The sequence below is a fragment of the Festucalex cinctus genome, chromosome 11 (genome assembly GCF_051991245.1).
Source record: "Festucalex cinctus isolate MCC-2025b chromosome 11, RoL_Fcin_1.0, whole genome shotgun sequence".
Taxonomy (NCBI): domain Eukaryota; kingdom Metazoa; phylum Chordata; class Actinopteri; order Syngnathiformes; family Syngnathidae; genus Festucalex; species Festucalex cinctus.
In genome coordinates this window covers 29,172,238-29,192,873 of record NC_135421.1, presented here as the reverse complement: position 1 = coordinate 29,192,873, position 20,636 = coordinate 29,172,238, and the positions used below count along the sequence as shown (strand labels likewise).

Genomic DNA, 20,636 nt, shown 5'->3' with positions numbered 1-20,636 from the left:
CGATGACGGGAGTAAGAAATACCTGCGATCCCAGAGACGCCCTTTTGTCCTTTCAGTCCATGTAATCCGTAAAGACCAACGAGACCAGGGACGCCTGCAGACATTTGCAAATAAAGGATGAATGAATGTGACAAATCAAATGATCTGCTGAAAAGGAGCACGACTTGAATGAATTTGATCCTTTCGACCTTTTGTTCCTTGAAAGCCTGGGAAACCTGCTTGCCCCTCTTTTCCAGGGGTCCCAGCAAAACCCTTATAACCTTGGTTGCCTGGAGTTCCTTTCTGTCCGTCGGAACCTCGAATTACAAAGACATCAAATAATTGAATACGACCGCAATGCAATTCCACGTAAAAGAGAATGAGGCAAACCTCTTACCTGGATATCCCACATCACCCGCTTCACCCGACTGTCCCCTTTTCCCTTCGATACCATCGAAACCAGGGAGTCCCCTATCTCCAGCCAGGCCAGGTATTCCTCTTGCACCTGTTTGGACGATCTCAAACTTTTCACAACCGCGCAGCCGCGAACCCCATAAATGCAATTAAGCAGCAACGTGTGCTTGAATGAACGATCGTTTGCTTTACCTGGCTCTCCTGAAGAACCGACATCTCCTCTGTGTCCAGTTGCTCCCGGAATGTCGATGCGAGGGCCACTCTCACCTTGAAGCATGTCAAAATAAATGACAGGTGTCAGAATGAGTAATGTTCATTTCAACTTGCTTTAATGCTACTCATTTAATGACTGCCCCTTGCTTGGAAAGCCATGTCAACATTTAGCAGTAATAAATGGAATAATAATGTATAATATGTATGTGGAGACTGGGGTCAAGTTGTATTTTACAATTTTAAAAATGTGCAGAATTTGACTTCCTTATATAGCTCTCTTAATATGAAAAGAAAAACGCACTGAGCTGTCACCAGTGTCTTACAAATGCAATTATGCCATCTAGTGGCAGAAAAAAATGACCTCAACACAAATTAGTATCACATTTTAAGTCAATTTTATGATGATGATGAAATGACTATATCAATACCTAAATGATGCAGCCATATTCCTATTAGTTCAACATTTTTTTCCCACTTTTATGTTTTAACGAGAATGAAACTTAAACATTTATTTTATTGTACATTTTATTGTGCATTTAGAACAGAAGTAAAATTTCGTGAGTTAACTATTTAAGTCATGCGATTAATTCCGATTAAAAATTTTAACCGCCTGACACACCTAATAAAAAGATCACGTAATGATGAACTATTGTCAACAAATACTGTTTAGTTGTAAAGTCAATTTGGAATTTGCACCTGTGAGTCCTTTCTTGCCCTTGTCCCCTGATGCACCATAGGCACCAGGACTTCCTTTGACCCCCTGGAAAAAGAACCAGACATGACAAAAATGATGTTAGAATGGAACGTGAAACTTGACAGAGATTCTTGACAACCAATTTCCAGTCACCTTTTCGCCACTCATCCCATCAAAGCCAGAAATTCCTTGATTGCCAGTATACCCTGGCATTCCTTTGAGCCCCGGTAACCCCTGAGCACCCGGATTTCCTTGGAAACCCTTTTCATGGCTGGGCTCTCCGGGAAACCCGTGACCTCCCTCATGGCCCGGAACACCAGGAAGACCCTTTGAGCCTGTGGAAATGAATTGTAAGTAAAATGCCGTTTTTCGGCAACGGCGACTATCTGATGTACCTCGCGGTCCGACGAAGCCTTGATCTCCAAGATTTCCACGTTCTCCCTTGGTTCCTTTCATGTCGATGATCAGTTTTGCAGGGATCTCCGGCTTCTCGCCAGGTGGCCCCCTTAACCCGCGATCACCTGGCAGACAGCAATGACGTCATCAGATGAGAGCTTCACGTTTTGGAAAAGACGACTTCAGCACCTTTTTCTCCAGTTTGGCCTGTTATTCCTTTCGGGCCAGTTTGTCCTGGTAATCCAGTGTCTCCTCTAATCCCGCTGACTCCTTGAATGCCTGTATTGCCAGAGACCCCGCCGAAGCCCGACATGCCAGAAGACCCTTCGTATCCTTGAAATTGAGAAACGGTGGCACACCACCAAGTTTGAATCCTGTACATTTGGGTTGGAATATTATCCAAGTAGTCATCTGTGGAACGGACCTTTCATTCCTGGAGGTCCTGGATTTCCTTCTTGCCCAGGTTGTCCTGCCTTACCCGGCAAGCCGTTCTCCCCGGGAACCCCATAGTTACCTGGTTCACCTGGGTAACCTTTTATTCCAAATACACCTGGAGCTCCCGGGTTTCCGTCGGTACCTCTTGCACCAGTTAAACCTGCATAAACAGGATAAAGTGATGTACATGAAATATGAACAGGGACATCTCAGAGACTCGGGTGTCACCTGGTAGTCCGACATCACCCGGTGGCCCCGGTGGACCCGAGTTGCCAGGATCACCAGGGTAGCCATAATTGCCCGGTGGCCCGGGACTTCCTTCCACCCCCTGCGGGCCCGGAAGGCCAATCTCACCTTTGGAACCAATCATACCAGGCATGCCCGGCATTCCTGGAGCGATACACAATGAAACGTCAAATACAAACAAAAACTGTAAGGTCTGCCGACTGTTGGAGCAAAAGTACTTTCAAACACGCCTTACCTGGATAGCCAACTTCTCCCTGATCTCCAGCCAACCCCTTGGTCCCTTGAAGCCCGTACAGTCCTGGGTCACCAGGGGGCCCCTGAAAGGCGCCCAATACTTCCCCGTGGAAACCTTTATCCCCGGGTGGTCCAATCCGTCCGGACAGTCCAGGCACGCCTGGCGATCCAACGGACCCTTTTCTGCCCGGCACGCCCAAATCACCGCGGGGGCCGGAAAAACCTATCGAATGGGATTATTTTCGGGGCATTACAACGAAATGGCAGCGTAGTAAACCAGAGCTGGACTGGCACCCCTGGCAATCACATAGCTCTGCCACTAATGTTGATTGGTTCCGTTTGTTGTCTATATTTTAAATGAATTAATGAGCTGTTCCTTCTAAAGATGTGAGATGGTCTCTTGTGGAAAAATGGAGGAAATTAATAATCAAAAGCACCACTTTGTCTCTGTGTGCCCTGTGATTGGCCGGCAACCAGTTCAGGGTGTCCCCCGCCTACTGCCCAAAGCCAGCTGAGATAGGCTCGCTGTTTTTTGCTTACCTGGTGGTCCAGGTATGCCACCTGGGCCGTAGTCTCCTCCTTCTCCTTTACCTCCCTGTAGTCCGAAGAGACCTGGGAGACCTTTGTCACCCGGAAGACCTAATAATTGATGAGAGAAAACAAAAGTTGAAGTCCAGCTCGCTCGGCCACTCTGGCGCTTCTGGTCTTTACCCGTGAGACCAGGTAATCCTCTGGGTCCAGGAGAACCCGGTAGTCCAGGAGGTCCTGGGTAAGTCCCACAAGGACCTAAGGAAAAAAAAAAAGTAACAGAAAATACATGAGTTAATGATTATATCACGGTTGAAGGGACTATACTGAAAAAAATATCTGGTGACTTTGTCTGGTGCCCAGCGTGGATCGTTTTTATCGATGCAATCGTGTTACCTTTACATTAGCAACACACAAATTGTACTTTCACCATCAAATTAAAAGCAATTCAATTCTGGCCAAAAATCATGCACGCAAGGCAAAGCACAAAGAGACTTTTAAAAAGCAAACAAAATCATCATGATGCCCGCTACCTGTTACATCCCATTGTCGTCCATCTCCTGCTGGACTACAGCCGCCTTTCGGTTGCGAGAGAGACAGAAACGAGAGAGGCATTCGGTACATTCGGTTATTCAAAAGCTTAAGCATTATTTTTGCAAACAAGCTCGACCCGAGCTGGTTTGAAGGCTGCGCGCTGCAACGAAGGCGTCAACTGGAGGCACAGAAGGAAAAGTAACAGTTCGATCGTCAAATATACTCGCCATGCGTCCTGGTTTTTAATTCTCAAGCACACGAATACTCTTTTCAAATTCAGTTCAGTGAAAAGAGCTTATATGAGGATTAAAAAAAAGTGTAAAGAAAAAAAAGAGAATGAGATGCAGCATCAAATGAAACAGCGGCGCATACGTGTCAATGAATCAACCAGGTGGCGCTTACCTGGGCCGCCAGGTGTTCCTGCAACTCCCGGGTAACCATCAAGACCCGCGTCACCGGGTAAACCAGGCTGGCCTTTGATACCCTCAAGCTCTAGACCTGGTTCTCCTCTAAGTCCAGGTGCACCAGCTCGTCCCGGCACACCGGAGGAACCTTTTTCTCCTCTCTCTCCTTTGGAATCGTCTCCCTGTTTGCACCAACAACAACATCCTCAGCAGACGCTCGATGATCCTTTTGGGAATGAATGAATGAATGAATGAATGAATGCCGGACTCACCGGAAGACCACGATTGCCGGGAAAGCCAGGCAGACCAAGTGGGCCCGGAAGTCCTGGCTTTCCCTGTTCACCATCTAATCCCGAAATTCCAGGATCTCCACGATAGCCTGCAGACGTGATATCGCATTCGCAGAAAGGAATATTAATGCTATACAGGCACAGGGTCCAAGTGTTGATTATATGGATATCATTGTTGATTCATCATGTCTTAAAGGTCAACCTGAAATATTTATCGACAATAATATACGTGACCTCATTAACTCGTTTGCTCCCAAAGACGTATTTATACGTTTTTTTTGTTTTTTTTTAATGTTGTTTTATGCTAGAGCATACAGAAGGCTTTGATGCAGCCTCGGGACTGAAGAGAATGCTTGAAGCAATGGTAGTTATTACAAAACCGGCCAGCAGGTGGCAGCAGAGTATAAGAGAACAACCAAGGCCATGTTGCAAAAACGTCTTTTCCCTACTCTTTTTCACCAGGAATGTGAATAATGATGAAACTTAGCTATATTCTAATGAGAATTGCTGCAAAACAGAAACAGATATAAATATACTTTTTTTTTTTTTCCTGACTCTAATCTTTCTTTTGGTAGGTTCCATGTTTTCATAGCAATAGAACACAATAGTCTAGTGGGCCTTGCAAAATTTGTCAAAATTTTGTAAAACAGCCGGGAGCTAAGGGGGTTGGGAGTGAATGAGTTAATATAAACATGACATTCTAAATAATACGAGTTATGCAGCAAAAGCCAACCGTTTTTATCCACCTCCGGGGGCGGCCATTTTGCCACTTGCTGTCGACCGAAGATGACATCACAGTTGCACAGGGCTCAGGTAACGACCAATCACAGCTCAACTGTTTTCTGAAGCTGAGCTGTGATTGGTCGTTACCTGAGACCTGAGCAACTGTGATGTCATTTTCATGCGACAGCAAGTGGCAAAATGGCCGCCTTCTGATATTGATAAAAACTGCTGGATTTTTCTGCAATATGAACCAAAATATCATATTTAAACTAGTGGGGCTGCATAGAACATATTTTGCTGACAATTAACGAGAAACTTACACACACACACACACAAAAAAAAAAAGACAGACTAAACACTAACAGAAGTTTTCTTCCGTCAAGTGTAATCGTCACTACCAACAGGACGGAGTGCTGATTGAAGTTTGGTTTGGCTTTGAAAAAAAAAGCAAAAAACTTGACGATGAATGATGGACCCGTGTCCCTGCAAGGAACAAAGTAACGCCCACCTTTGTGTGTAGCCACAGCCGTGTCTCCTTTCCGGCCTCTTGGACCGGGCTCACCAACGATGCCCGGAGTTCCCTGCAGGAAGACATCGTCATCACGTGACGCCAGCAGGAACTTGAACGCGGTCCGACGTCTCTTACTGGGAATCCGTCCGCTCCCGAGGGTCCTGCTTCGCCGGTGTCGCCCTCCCGTCCAAACTCTCCAGTCATCCCAGCGTCTCCGGCGTCACCAAGTGGCCCGGGTGGCCCAGCGGGCGAGTTGTTCACCGAGCATTCACATTGCCCGTGATCCCCTAAAAAGATGCAAATTCATCTTATTTCAAAATAAAACACTTTTTTTTTTTTTTTTTACTTAGCAAGAAGAGTACCTTTGAGTCCCTTGAAACCTGCATTTCCAGGCCTTCCTCTACCACCAGGAGACCCCTTGAAGAACTCCCCCCCTTGATATGCCAAACAGAAACATTTCATCTTAATTTAATCAAAGTATGAAAACATGGTGGCGGTCAATGATGCTGATCATTTACTCACATGTTCCTTTGGGCCCTGGGGGCCCTCTGGAACCTGGGCGACCAGGGTTGCCTGGTGGTCCTGCGCTGGCAGCAGGACTTCCTTGTTCCCCCCATTGGCCCTTCTCTCCTGGCTCCCCCTTTCGTCCGAATGGCCCGGCGTAATCAAACACTGAGCAACCAAGGAAAAACAAACAAACAAACAAAAACAAAACGGTTTCACTTTTGTTCCTTGTTACCTCGTGTAGTGGTTTATTTATGTAACTGTAGAGAGGACCTTGGTCTCTTCTTGTCATTTTGTTTGTTCTGGAATTGCTACATTGTGTACATGACTGTAAACTTCACTTCTAGATGACGCTATCACGCATCAGTCAACAAGTAAATGAGTTTTTTTTTGTTTTGTTTTTTTGATTGTGATCTATTTGAACACATTTGCTGAAATAGGTTGTTTCCAGGGACTGGGAACAAAATTCGGCCTGGGGAAATTTTCATCAGCGGACAGTGGACATGAGTTGAATCCTATTGGTCGACGGGGGTGGTGGGTGGGCTATCAACATCCAGCAGAAGGGAGTGCACACTGATGCAGGCTCAAAAATGGACCTGCCATTCGGGAAACCCCTGAATTTCCCAATGACCACTTCCACCCCTTGATGTTACCATAACAAGTTTATTTAATATAATTATTATTGTTGTTATTATTATTTTTATTATTATTTAATTATTATTTATTATTATTTATTATGATTTTTATTGTTATATTATTTATTTTTTTATTTACTAATTTGATAAGTAATAATGTGATCTTCCTGTTTGTTCATTTATTTATTTATTTATTCATTCTTGTTATTAATTTGTTGATGTAAATTTTATTTACTTTTATACTTTCTGACAATATACTGCATGACCGATTTCTGTTCCATGTACCGCACTTTGCATACATCGATGCTTGTTTTGTTTTAAAGTGTTTTTTTTTGTTTTGTTTTTTCAATAAATTTGAGTTGACTGTTATCACAAACCTTGTTGCTGTGAGTCCGAAGCGGTGCGTCCTGGTGGTCCAGGAACGCCTTGATCTCCTATCGCTCCCCTTTCACCTTGGGGACCTTGCTCACCGGGTGGACCAAGGGCACCAGCTTATAGGGTTTAAAAATAAATTAATTCAAAAAAAAAAAAAAAATCATCAAAATCATTATTAGCATGGCATCTGTGCATTTTCAAACATCTGTATTCTTGCTTGCGCTAACGGAATTCGAGATGATCAACGGTGAATTTGTTGTTTCTTTTCAGTTAACGTACCTGTTGAAGACCAGGGCCAAAGTCCAGATGAAGTCAATTCTCCCGCTTCACCTCTCTCTCCCTACGATACAAAATGTGTGCAACTCCACAAATAAGTATCTATTTGATCAATCTTAGGGATAGTAAACATGGAAATCGAAAGCAAATTTTGAATCACGTCATGTAGTTAAACGTTGAATTTTACAATTCAAATTCAAGTCGTCACCTTTGGACCCGCTCTGCCTATTGGTCCGTGTTCCCCCACATCCCCCTGAACGAGAGACTCGTTAATGACATTGTAATAAATGACTTCATCAAGGAGCTCAATCTTGATGTGTCATACAAGCATACCCTTGTTCCAGGTCTCCCAGGTGCACCAGGTAGACCCTAGAAATGCATCCAATGCACATTAGAACGACTAAATGAAACTGGCCTGATTGGAAGATGCAGAAAAGTGCTCACGCGTGATCCGGGGAATCCCTTGATTCCAGTTTCTCCTCTGTTGTCCGCCTGTAATTCAGCAACCACAACAACGTCTTTTATGTCATAACATGAGAGGAGTAAAAGTGTGAGAGGGATCAGCGAGCACCTACCAGATCTCCTGCTTCTCCTTTCAAACCCTTCGGTCCAGTCGGGCCCTGTTGATGATGATGTGGATATTTTCACGCCATTCGATCAAGACGCGTTTGTTTCAGGCAGAGGAATGACAATGCGGCAGGTGTACGCACCAAAGGTCCGAAAGGGGGCTGACTGTGGGGATGAGTCGAGTTTCCTGGCGGTCCCGGGGGTCCAATCTCCCCCTGCGGTCCAAGAAAGATGACGTAAAAAAAAATAACATAATGTTAAATAAATATTTCCACAAATAGTATCCAGGTTCTCTTACTGACAACTGGATTTATTCAACTGCAGAGAGCACCTGGCATCTTATCTGGAATATGTGATGATGAACAGGGTTTTATCATATTTTCTTAAATAGTGTCGTGTCTGACTGGGGCGTTCATTTAGTGTTTATAAATAATAAATAATTTGTGACACAAACGGTCACTAACCTGGTCGCCCTTCATCCCTTTGATTACGTTTGTCACGGCCTGTGCAGAAAACACACAAAAAAAATATATATATAGTAAATGCATCAAATTGAGTGACAAAAGTCATCCACATGCAAAATGAAGTTTGAGTCTGAGCTACCTTTGGTCCTCGAGGACCTGGTGGCCCCGGTGGACCCTAGAAGAAGAACAACAAGAAACTTGTAAGAAGTCTTAAAATTCACAAAAGATGAAATACACAAAACTGCATCCATGTTATTATTATTATTTTAATTTTGAAGTTATTATTACCTTTGGTCCCAGGATCCCCGGGTTTCCTTGCCATCCTCGGTTACCAGGGGCGCCCTGCCAGATGTCACACAAACATATTCAGGTTTCACCAAAATATTGGTCAGGCGTGGGCAAAACTCGACCCAACAAGTCTCTGACCGACCCCCATACATAAAATATGTAAATATGTGGTGCTTTTATTTTTCGAGGCCGTGAGCTGGGGCTGCAACTTATGTCTGCAGTGTTGCTGACTTTGCTTCTGTCTGTCTGTCTGTCTGTCTGTCTGTCTATCTATCTGATGCACTTGCTGTTGTTTGTGGTGTCCCTCAAGGGTCAATGCCGGGCCCATATCTGTTTAAATTGTACATAAATACATACTTTCTCTCTGTCTCTCTCTCTCTCTCTCTCTCTATCTATCTGACCTTTTTACACTGTACGTTTATTAGCGTGAGACGACGTGGCTTTGGTCACAGACGCGAGGGCCGGAGGGCCACTCCTGTTTAAAAAATTATTTCAATGAAATGATATTCAATCATGCATGAGTACAAATCCAACAATGGTGTCTTACAAGTAGTCCATCGGCTCCCGGTGTGCCGGAGTCTCCCTGTGGAGAGACGATCAAAACATTCACACGAACGGGCTTTTGGAATGTCGACATCACACAAACGTTTCATGCCAAAATATTCGTCACCCTGAAACTCTGCATGTACACGGCCACATCCAAGATGTCGCCCTTCTCCCCCTTCCTGCCCACTTGGCCCTGACAGGAAACACCAAATCAGGCACTGCAAATCCAATTTGCAATTTGCTACCCAAACGATACGCTTACAGGAAAACCAGGTACTCCTTGACGTCCGATTAGACCCGGGACGCCGGATTCCCCCGCTGTCCCGTTACAGCCGTCCGCCCCGGGCTTTCCTCTGGGTCCCGGATGTCCTGGGTGACCCTAAAGAAAGGAGTCGCCGTTTCAATGTTTTCAAATGTGTCCAGAAAAAGAAGTTACTTACCGGAATTCCATCGTTTCCTGAGAAGCCGGGTACGCCCGTCATACCCTGCAGAAAAATAATTTGACGTGAGCATATCAGAAGTTTTTTTTTTTTTTTTTTTCTTCAAACAATAACATCGATTTGCAATTTACCATGTTTCCTTTGAGTCCAATGTTGCCATTCCGTCCGGTGTCACCTTTGTGCCCCTTTGGCCCTTGGATGCCTGGATCGCCGGGCCTCCCCGGGGGCCCCGTGATGCCTTGGGGCCCCACAGGCCCATGTTGACCCTGATGATGAAGGAAAGAAAAAGCAAGTGTGAGTCAGAGGGAGAAGAGACTGGAGTCATTTAGTCAAATCTTTCTGTTTCTCATTATATGTTAGCATGAAGTTCAAATCGATGTGTTCATTATCATTGTTTATTGTTTAGTTTGGCAGTAAACATTAAATGGGAGTGGCATTTAATAGCTTGAGGCCTCTTTTTTTGAAAAATTGTTCAAGGTGCTGAACTGCTTGTGAAGAGAGTTGAGTTCATCCACTGCCACCATACAACGCATGTATGTCTTTTTTTTTTTCTTTTTTTTTTCTCACAAGTTGAAGCAAAAAAAAAAAATCTGCTTAATGCTGCTCATGCCTTGAAACATTCCTAAGTTGGGTCACTTGTATCTCAAGGCTCCTTTGTAGCATTCACTTCACTTTTTAGATGTGGTAGTTTTAATATTAAATTAAAATCAAATGTGTAATTCTTATAGACTAAGGAATTGTATTTTTTCGTTTGTGTCAGCAATAAGCTTGCGTAAAATAGGTCAAAACGGTATTGCATTTTTTAATTTAAAAAGTAGTATTGTATTTATAAATTTTAATGTAACAAAAGTAATTGTATTTATTTAATTTCCTCTTTGATATATTAACTAAGTATCTTTATACAACAGTTTTTTTTGTTTGTTTGTTTGTTTTTTAAATCCTTTGTCAGTCACGTAAACTTGCGCCTTCTGTTTCAAGTCAAGCATGGCCAGCCAACCACATACCTCCTTTCAGATGTAGCTTTGATTGACAACTACGGCTAGCCAATTACAATCGGGATTGGGAGGGTGGGGTAGGGTGAGACGCACGCTCTTGAGACGTGCATTAGCCGAATTTACTTCCGGGTTAGATAGTAGTGCGTTAGCGACGGCCGGCGCTGATACAATGACCACCAAACGCCAAACCTCGATCCAGGATGACACAGTTGACTTTGCTGAGAATCCTGCGTCCACTGGTCCACTAAACAACGTTTACAAGTGAGTGGCAAACTTTTTGTTTTTGATTAGTCAAGCCACACAGCACGGACGAATTGTAGCAATAAACACTATACGGTTAACAGACCCACGCAGTCACACAAACACAACAAAAACTTTAGAGCATACAATTATTTATCACTAAAGCACAGTTGCAGTACAATGTAAGTTGAATTCTTTTTGTTTGTTTTTTAAACTATGACGATCTCTTGAACTCTTTTAGCCAACTTTCAAAAATGACCTCGTGCATATTGATCGTCTCAGCGTAGCTCTTTTGGCATTTAAAGCTCTTTACACTCATCTAGTGGTCAACTTATGTTACTACAGCATCAGCCTCCCACATAGACGAAAGTAGGACAAAAATGCCCCTCTCGAAAGGTAAACACAAAGATTTAAAAAAAAAAGAACAACATTCTTGTCTACATTCCTGTTTTTGTGTCTCTGGTGTTGAAGTGTTGGACTCGGGAGAAACTATGACTTTGCAAAAGATTGCCAAACTTGTGGTCGGTGATATCATGGGAAAAACGGTGTTTGTTTGGTCTGACAGTGCAAAAGGTCAGCCAGCGACGACCACTAGGTTGGGGGGGCCTGAATGAGTTCTTGTGAGAACAAACAAAAACACCCCCGGACAAATAGTTTGGGGGGCATGATGACAAAAGTGAGTGTCTTTCAATGTCGTCCTCTTCACTGTAAAGCAAGAGAAAACAAAGAAAAGAAAAGAAAAGAAAAACAAAGAGAGAAAATGAAAGTTTTTGTTAAACAAAAGTTTAACAGCTTTCAACAGCTGCTCTATTTGTTTATTCTGATTATTTCTTTTCCAAGCTGAAGCTTGAAGGTTTGTTGCCAATTTGACAGCTTAAGTATTTTAAATTGTTTATAATTCCTTCCGCCTTGACTTTGGCTCCAGTTCCAACTGAAGAAAAACAGCAAAAAATCGTGACGCTGTCACAACCACTGTGCTGTTCTTTGAATGACGAATGTTGTGTTTCAGATTTTCATGAAATCCTCAGATGTGTGAATTCTGATATTTGCGCGCGTCTCCTCTCGACTGTTGTGTGTCTATGAGCGCCATTTCGGATGTGTTGTGTTTTGTCTCGCATCAATCTCCATGCAGCTGTTCAGACGAGACCGACACCATTCTGTTCAAATAAATATAAACACGCCACCACACGGGGGCGTCATAACATCACGCATTCCAGGTCATGCTCAGACCTGCACCTCGACATGCGTTATGAGGCGGCTCCTCATTCTGAGACAATTTCGAGTCTTCAATTAAGTTGACGTGCAGATTTTTGTTTTGTAGAGTACTCCACAAAATCTGTGCATATGACCAGGACAAGAATAAGTAAATTAAGAATGGGGAAAAAAATTAATGTAAATGAAAAATAAACATAAATAACGAATGAAAAAGCATTCATAATAAACCAAAAATCATACCAAAATTAAACTTCAATAAATAAATTAAAAACAACAACATACCTTTCATGGAAAAAATTAATGTAAATGAAAAAAGAACATATATGCTAAATGAAAAAGCATCTATAGTAAAGTAAAAATCATACCAAAACAAAAAACATATATAATAACTGAAAAAAAAAATCTAATTAATGGATAAAACAAACAAACAAACAAAAAAAGACCTGAATTTCCATTATAGCGGGTAGTTTTTGGAACGTAACACCCGCGATAAACGAGGAACATTGTATATGTGATATTTTAATGTTTAGAATTTATGACATGATATATTATTTTTTTTTATAAAAATAAATGGATTGTTCAAGTAATATCCTGAAATTCATGTCAAATGGCCTGTAAAATCATAAAAATTGACCCTCATTAGGGAACAAACAAGAAAAGGCAGCAATCTTAACGGAGCAATCATATGAAAGTTTCCCACGCTGGTCTCGTTACTGGCGTCTGTGTTTTATCCAATCACATCTCACCTCATTTGGAGAACATAAAATGCCACACGCACATCGTGAGACACCAACACACCAGCTGAGCGACTGCAGCGATGCGGAGGTGTGCAATGATGAACGATGATACTGAAAACGTCCTTTGCAAAGTCCGAAACAGACAGATGAGATGTCAATTATTTTGCCTTCAAAGACCGACGGACGTCCTGCAGCTGGAATCACAAACGACGACGGAGAATTTCCTTCAGTTGAATGCGACACACAAAAGTGCAGAAAGAAGAGAAGAAATGTAACCTTTGACCTGAACGTGCAAATATGAAAGACCTGCGCAAAGGACATGTGGTCCAACACGTACTACACATGAATGTTGCCTATTGAAACCTGATAAAAGCTGTATCAAAAAGTCTGCTTTTACAAAAAAAAAAAAAAACCTCATTTTGGTAGAGATATTATAAACTGGGTTCAAGAGGGTTTTATGTTCAATAATCTTCAGCAAAAACCTAAGATGAACTTGAAATGGTTCTACTTCCTGTTTTCACTCTTCTTCCCTCACATTTACAGTACCGTATCAAATTAAATAGTGTGCCACCATCTAGAGGCTGGCAGTGGAATTACACCCAAAATAAATGAGGCATAACAAAATAAACTTATATACTGTACAAAACAAACAAAAAAAAACAATAGATGGAGGTTTACTGTATACAGTATACTATTTATTTTTTTCATTTTTGAGTACCCTTTGTTTTAATATTCCTCCTAGAATGTTTTGCCTTTGCTGACCTCTAGAGGATAAAGCCACACACTACGAGCTGCTTCTTGAGACAATATAGACTGCAATATGCTTTCTCATATTACTAAGTAGACGTGCAGTTTCGACGTGACACATTTACTGTCGTCTCAACCGGCACCATGACATCTGTCTGAAAAGGGCCAAGACCCCCACCAGACAAACGCCCCCCCCCCACCCCCGCCCCCGCTTTTTTGTGTGTTTGCATTTTTGTTATTCTTAAATCGCACATCAATTAGTCGTTCCCGTCTGACGCCGTAAATTTAATCCGGGCCCGGGAACTGTCTCCTGGGGGGGACGTTTTGGGACGGGCCCAATAAGAACAGGATGGGAAACACACGGCCCTGTGTACCGACCTCTGACCTGCGGGAGAAATAAAAATCAACCCATAAACAACTGTCCGGAAGAACGCTTTGTTGGGGAAGAGGAAGGGAAACCAGTTTAGCATTTCACAATCAGCAGTAAGACCACTTGCAAAATCTTTCATTATGATATATTGGTGATATATGGATTGTATTATATATTATCTAGAAGAATCTAAGTTGTCCATATGTGTGTAAATGGTTGTTTGATATTTGTTTTTCAATATGTGCCCTGGCGATTGGTTCAAGGTGCCACGTTGGCGCCTAAAGAAGGATAAGCAGCATAGGTAATGGATGGTCGGATGTTGCGATAAGCCAAAGAAAAAGCTCAAGCTAATTCGAGATTTATGTTTTTAAGCTGAATTCTAAATTGTAGATTCTCATAGATGTTTGACTTTTTTTTTTTTTTATTAAATAAAGTTGACATTGTAAACCCTCCTGTTATGTTCGCTAGGGTCAGTTTGACCCGTGGGAGTGTTTTATCAAACCAAAAATATTAAACAATGCAAATTAAATCCTTAGATTTTTAAAAATCCGAGCTAGTACAAATTTAAATCAAGATTTTGTTTTTCTAGATTTTATTTCACATGAATATGAAAATTGTCACTTGGTCAGTTTGAAGCTGCAACAATTTTCTCCCCAACTTTAAAATGGGTCAGTTTGACCCAGACAAGTTTATTTAACCTTAAAGTGTCAAAAAAAAGAAAAAGAATAAATGCCATATTTAGGAGAAGCCTAATTAAAATTTTGCAAAAAAAATAAAAAAATCTATATTTTGTTTCTCAGGTGAAGCTATGATGTTTGCGGGTCAATTTGACCCAAGCATATTTAATTAATTTAATGAGTATGAAACAATAAAAACAACATTCCCCTGCATATTTAAAATGCTTCAAAGTGAGTCGATTTTGGTCATGTTTAATGAGCCAAAAGTATTGGAAACAAAAATATTTTTTGTTATATCGCATAATTAACTTACTTAGCAACCATTACAGTTCATATTTACAGTCGATTACACGTAAACCATTACACTTTTTGCTCTTTAAATGGGTCAATTTGACCAAGTCATTTTTAATTGAAATGAAAATAATTTAATTTAATGCAACAATCTGATTTCAAAGCGATGACATACTTTGAGAGAAATTGGGTCAGTTTGATTTGCCTAAGAGAAGGTTAAAGGTTAGCAGCCGCTCTCGAAAGTGGAAAATGCAAGAGCGGAATTGAACCGAAGAGCTTTTCGGGACACGTTTCCCCCCTGGAGGAATTTTGGTCCCGTGTGACAGATCCGCAACCCCGTTTACAAGTTTGTATTGGATGGAACTTTTGTGAACTCATTTCCTGGAGATCTCCGTTTGCGCCATCTCCATGAACGGAGGGGGGGCTGGTTGCAATGGATGCCCCAAGGAGAATTCCGGCAGAGTAAATAAACATCTGCAGATGATGTTTGGATATCTATGAGAGTGTTTGGATCGGAGGGGGGGAGCTTCTCCATCCTCCTGCGGCTGAAGAAAAACGTGGATGACCCCGTTTGATGAGCACAGACTTCAAATATACAAACGCACACGTCCGTCTGTCATGTTGTATGACTTTTTGTCCCATGTTTTGTTACGCACATGCTTTCAAGGCCCGTTTACACGACAATCCTCATTCGCGTCGTATCCGCGTGCATCCAAATGAGCGAGCATGCGTTTAATGACCGGTGGCTGCATCGGACTCCAGGGGCAGATCGATCCAAGAAACGTTCGGACTTCCCGCGATCTCCGGGGCCGTTCGGCCGTCCGGACACCTGCGCTCTTGCCTCAGGTCTGAGGAATGAAACGTCTGCGGGCCCAAAGCCCGCCCGTGTCCAAACAGGACGCAGCTGCGAAGTGCGAGCGTGAGAAAAAATATAGAATGGCGCGCCGTCCGGAATGAGGTGTTGCCCTGAACGTGTCGATGTAGTGCGTCTGCACGACGTCGGATTGTGTTTATGTATAATGAGACCTATTGAGGGGGCGTTGGCTTGTCGCTCCCACGGTTATATTATGACTGATTCTATGGGGTGCACTAAAATTTTTAGGGAGTTTCTATCGACAGTATACCTCTTAGATTGAATCATTGGGGAATCTCGAACTGTGTGATTTTGTCATCATTTGCTTGTTAGCAGCATTCTGTCGAATCGTCACATGGAAATTCACCAGGAGGTCATTCAACTTACTTGCAATCCAAATTAAAATGCAGATTCTTTTTGGGTACCTGCGATTGGCTGGCGACCAGTTCAGGGTGTACCCCGCCTACTGCCCATTGCCAGCTGAGATAGGCTCCAGCAACCCCGGGAACCCTTGCGAGGATTAAGCGGTTCAGAAAATGGATGGATGGATTCTTATTGCTATTGTATCCGCCAATTGGCCAACGGTCAACTACTTTATGACAATGTTGATCTTTGAATATGTTGTAAATGTTTGCAATTATACATATATTTTTTTTAAACTTTGGTGGAGGCCTTTACTAGGATTTGGGATTTTTTTCTATTTCATTTAGAATGTTTTATTTTTACTTTGTCTCACTTATTAGAGTTTGGAATTTTTTTCAATTTATTTATTTTTTTTAAATGTCCTTCATTTTGTTTTGAGTATTTTTCAAGTATATTTAGTATTATCCATCCATCCATTTCCTGAACCGCTTGCTCCTCACAAGGGTCGTGGGGGAGCTGGAGCCTATCCCAGCTACTGCGATGAGCAGTAGGCGGGCTACACCCTGAACTGGTTGCCAGCCAATCGCAGTATTTAGTATGAGTTTTAAATTTTTTTAAATGATACTATTTATAGTCCCAGTGGATAGTTGGGCGTGAAATATTTTCTTCCTTGGTGTAACAAGAAGTAATTGAAAAGCACTGCTGAACAGTTACGTTCAGTTCTTCCTGGTATTCCTTATTTGGCATTTATGCTGTCAAAATGGCAAATAGTACCAAAATGATCAATTTCTCAAAGCAACTTGTCACTGTGTCAAGTGTCATGCTGTCCCATGTAGAAATATAATGAAATATCTGCAGAAATGTGAGGGGTGTGCTCACTTTTCTGAGATACTGTATGTGCATTGACTGGTCATGCAAAGCGCACATTCAAAAAACAAAACTGAACTATTCAGCTTGGCGGCAGGCTACAAATCAGCCATTGGATACCTCAACGCATTTGACCCCTGACCCCGTGTTGAGCACGATCACTCAGGGCAGCTCTGAAATACAGAATTCAAGAGGGGAAAGGGACGTATTTACGAGAGCTAATTGTTTCCTGTGCGTCCGTCCCGTCCGCGTAGCTTTCACGAGACGACCTGATGGGGAACATATGGCGTCGCGCTGGTGACCCGAATCGGTTTTTCCTCCCGCACGAAGGACACTCCTCATTGACCGTCACATATCCTGACTCCTGCGTGTAAATCAGATGCTACAGCATCTTCCAGGGGATGTCCCATGTGGACGCCATATTAACAAGCGTTACTCCCATGAAACTGGAACCTAAAAAGACGCCTGGTTGAAAGTTAAAAAGGATCAAATTGCCAAATAAATCGTAGATGTAAACAGACAATCTGCCAGTCACAACAGCAATCCAAATATCTGGAGCCTCTTTGCCTCGTTTTTTGTTAACAATGTTTGTCTTCTGGCTGATGATTCAAGCACGTTTACGTCAACACTCGACTGCTGACTGGGTGCACAGTAAGCAGAAACCAAATCTAAATTATTGATGATCATGGTAATTTATTAGAAAGACACTATTATTAAATTTTGAATGTGCCATGTTACAGTCCTTGTTATGAGTATAATAAATGAGAAAAAATGCAGCCATGTTTCTGCTCCTACAAATATATTGCGACATGTTTTATGGTTCCAGCTGCACATTTCCAAACAACGCACTCAATGTTGACTTTTTTTTTTTTTTTTCGAGAAGCGACTCAATGATTGATCAATTCCACACAATCAACCGAATGATTGAAGGAATGAATCAATTACAATGACATTTGCCGATTGAAATGAAAAGAGTCGGTATAGAAGAATCACCCTTTCATACTATTTATAGTCGTCTGATTTGACTTGAAATCAGTCAGAAAGGAGAAGCCCACACTGGCTGGAACAACAAACAAGAATTCGGAGACATTTAGTCCAGACTGCTGATGACTCACAAGACAAATGTCACAAGATCATAACACAAAGAAATCTTTATCTCTTTTAGTAAAAAATTCCAATCCAATCCACGTTTGGTACACAGTTGTGTACCCGTCTGTTTCTAATGTGGAGGGACTAACACCCAAGTTATAAAGATGATGGGTGCTGTTAATTGAACAACAGCACTACTGTTTTTAGAGAGAGAGAGAAAAAAAGAAAACTTTTTGATGTACATTCCATTGCATTGTTTGAATTGTTCTTGCCATATTGAACTGAGTAGCCAGGACAGAGACTCGAGCAAATACTACTTTCATTACTTTACCACCACTAGATCACAAACTAACATCAATTGGACAACAACAACAAAAACCAATACTTGTGGAAATAAACATTCAGATGCTCACTCTGATGAAACGTGAGGATCTCAGTATGCTAATTGTCACTCCCAGTTTAAGTTGACTCTAAAAGTGACAAAATAAATACATGAATGAATAAATAAATAAACATTGTAGATTTAAACACCAAAATGTCACCACAGTTATGTGAGTGTATGTTACATGTTACAACACAATCCTATATGGTAATTTTGTCTAACAGAAGTCTGTTAGCTTAATGCTAACATATAATGTGAAACGACCTTCACTAGACTAACAGAAATTAGCATTTATGTTACAGTAGTCAGAAACCATCAAACAACTGCTGCTATAATCCCTGCAACACATACAAACGGAGCTTATAACATTAACTATAGACATATCATTTGACTCTTCATTTCATTGCCTTGCTCGTGGAAAAAGTTCTTTTCTCTCATGTTGCTAGAATTGAGCACTTTTTTGGTATGATTTCCAGTTAAATTCTTCCGAGACCACTTTGTCAATTAGTCTGTCTTCTATCTTGATAAAAGATCTCCTCTTACAATCCACCCAGCTGTTGTTTAATCTGCTTCATTCTATCTTAAATCCTGCTACATCATATCACACAAGAAGAGCTTGTTACTGTCCAATTCCCGCATGGAGTTAATCCAAGTCCAACAATAAACTATATCCTTCTTTGCACAACGTTTAGTGACAGCAACAGGTTTGGTCTTCCCAGACTTCCCCTTACAACATTTCCCCCCCCCCCAATGCCAAACAGTTGGCGGTTGTCTTTGCCAGGCCTTGTTATGAACAATTTATGGGAAGAAATGAAGCCGTTCGCGTTTCAGTTTAGGGATTTGGTGTTAATGACAAGATGTGTGAACAATTCTTACACAGTGGTCTTGGGAATTTTGTTTGGGATTTTCTTCTTGAGTCAGTGTTTGTGCTTTAGGAAGTTGTGAGTGAAATAGTTGTATGCTTGTCACTTGTGCTTTAAAGTTAGCATTTGAATTTAGCTGTAAGGTTGTGGGTGAGCTGGAGCCTCTCACGGATGACTTTGGGTGGCAAGTGGGGTACACCCTGGACTGGTCACTAGCCAATCACAGGACACAAATAAGTGAACAACCATTAACCCTTACATTCACACCTACTGGACAATCTCGAGTCTTCAATTAAGATACCGTGTATGTTTTTGGAATGTTGGATTCAGTCAAACTCCACACGTGATCAGTTCCTGAGCTGAGATTCGAACCAGGCACCTCTAAGATCTAAAGCAGACAAAGCACTACCTCAACATGCTTACTTCTTATAATTTCATCAATTTGTGTCTGTGGATGTTGTCTGATGCGACTGTAGCAACCCATGAGGTGATCCAGAGTTGAAGTTCAAGGGTTACACTCCATCGACAAAAGAGTGCATCCTGTTTGTGTAAGGTTTAAGGAGAAGCGCTCTTGAGCACACGTCACGCGTTGGGAAGTTTTGAATTGTTTGGATATGATCTTACGCACCGGGGAACTATAAAGTATAAGCGATCCAAGTGATTGTGATCCCTTGAAGAGAACCGACTTGCATCCTTTTTGGTGAAAACACCATCAAAGGGTCTTTGAACCTTGCGAATTCCTCAACATTCCTTGTTGGGCCATAATTCCATCCCTGGAGTCAACAGGCAAGTACATGATATTCACGGGCAATAGAATCAGAATGTCGGCGCAAGCCTGTTTTCATGGAACACGGAAATCTCTACTTTATAGACGCTGCTGGCCGAAAACACACAGGCGATCTTTTTCCCACAAAAACAGAAGCCATCCATATAGAAAAAACGATCAGTGGTATGTCATTGTGCTCCACTTCCTGAGATGTGTCATTTCCTGCTCCAGCATCAGCTGTGCCAGTGTTTCCCAGGATGGAGCAGACAGATTCCCCCTGCATCTGCATAACATCCAACGATGCCCAAAAACCTCATCAAGGAGGAACAGGCGCCACTGTTCTCAGAGTACTTCAGCAATATAAAAATCCTAAGGCCCTTTTTTTGCGCCTGAGAAATGACGATCGTCCGAAAGAGGCCACACAAAAGATGGCATTGAACTGCTAAACATGCTTTCGGGCTGAGCACAGAGGTTGCCTTTTGTTG

At 42.1% G+C, this 20,636-nt stretch overlaps 2 protein-coding genes across 3 annotated transcripts in view; one reads left to right on the top strand and one right to left on the bottom strand.

Moving 5' to 3' along the window:
• The window catches only part of col4a2 (collagen, type IV, alpha 2), a 43,806-nt gene that overhangs the window by 5,559 nt on the left and 17,611 nt on the right, over positions 1-20,636 (bottom strand). The window contains exons 5-39 of one of the 2 annotated variants that reach the window (XM_077535901.1): positions 9,828-9,962; positions 9,697-9,741; positions 9,519-9,635; positions 9,381-9,449; positions 9,258-9,293; positions 8,711-8,764; positions 8,562-8,597; positions 8,423-8,461; positions 8,102-8,173; positions 7,967-8,011; positions 7,836-7,883; positions 7,725-7,760; positions 7,600-7,644; positions 7,395-7,455; positions 7,118-7,231; positions 6,124-6,273; positions 5,964-6,035; positions 5,737-5,888; positions 5,599-5,671; positions 4,350-4,456; positions 4,076-4,259; positions 3,673-3,717; positions 3,323-3,397; positions 3,152-3,250; positions 2,613-2,834; positions 2,360-2,521; positions 2,121-2,291; positions 1,886-2,029; positions 1,696-1,821; positions 1,454-1,635; positions 1,303-1,366; positions 586-660; positions 377-484; positions 189-296; positions 23-94 (exon numbers count right to left, since the gene is read on the bottom strand). In XM_077535901.1, coding sequence (XP_077392027.1) covers positions 23-94; positions 189-296; positions 377-484; positions 586-660; positions 1,303-1,366; positions 1,454-1,635; positions 1,696-1,821; positions 1,886-2,029; positions 2,121-2,291; positions 2,360-2,521; positions 2,613-2,834; positions 3,152-3,250; positions 3,323-3,397; positions 3,673-3,717; positions 4,076-4,259; positions 4,350-4,456; positions 5,599-5,671; positions 5,737-5,888; positions 5,964-6,035; positions 6,124-6,273; positions 7,118-7,231; positions 7,395-7,455; positions 7,600-7,644; positions 7,725-7,760; positions 7,836-7,883; positions 7,967-8,011; positions 8,102-8,173; positions 8,423-8,461; positions 8,562-8,597; positions 8,711-8,764; positions 9,258-9,293; positions 9,381-9,449; positions 9,519-9,635; positions 9,697-9,741; positions 9,828-9,962 — 3,343 coding nt within the window. The remainder of the gene's footprint in view (positions 1-22; positions 95-188; positions 297-376; positions 485-585; positions 661-1,302; positions 1,367-1,453; positions 1,636-1,695; positions 1,822-1,885; positions 2,030-2,120; positions 2,292-2,359; positions 2,522-2,612; positions 2,835-3,151; positions 3,251-3,322; positions 3,398-3,672; positions 3,718-4,075; positions 4,260-4,349; positions 4,457-5,598; positions 5,672-5,736; positions 5,889-5,963; positions 6,036-6,123; positions 6,274-7,117; positions 7,232-7,394; positions 7,456-7,599; positions 7,645-7,724; positions 7,761-7,835; positions 7,884-7,966; positions 8,012-8,101; positions 8,174-8,422; positions 8,462-8,561; positions 8,598-8,710; positions 8,765-9,257; positions 9,294-9,380; positions 9,450-9,518; positions 9,636-9,696; positions 9,742-9,827; positions 9,963-20,636) is intronic. The other variant, XM_077535902.1, reaches the window with a different exon arrangement.
• The window catches only part of col4a1 (collagen, type IV, alpha 1), a 61,746-nt gene continuing 51,940 nt past the window's right edge, over positions 10,831-20,636 (top strand). Inside the window, exon 1 of the mRNA XM_077535905.1 lies at positions 10,831-10,952. The gene's annotated coding sequence lies outside the window, so the exon portion shown is untranslated. The remainder of the gene's footprint in view (positions 10,953-20,636) is intronic.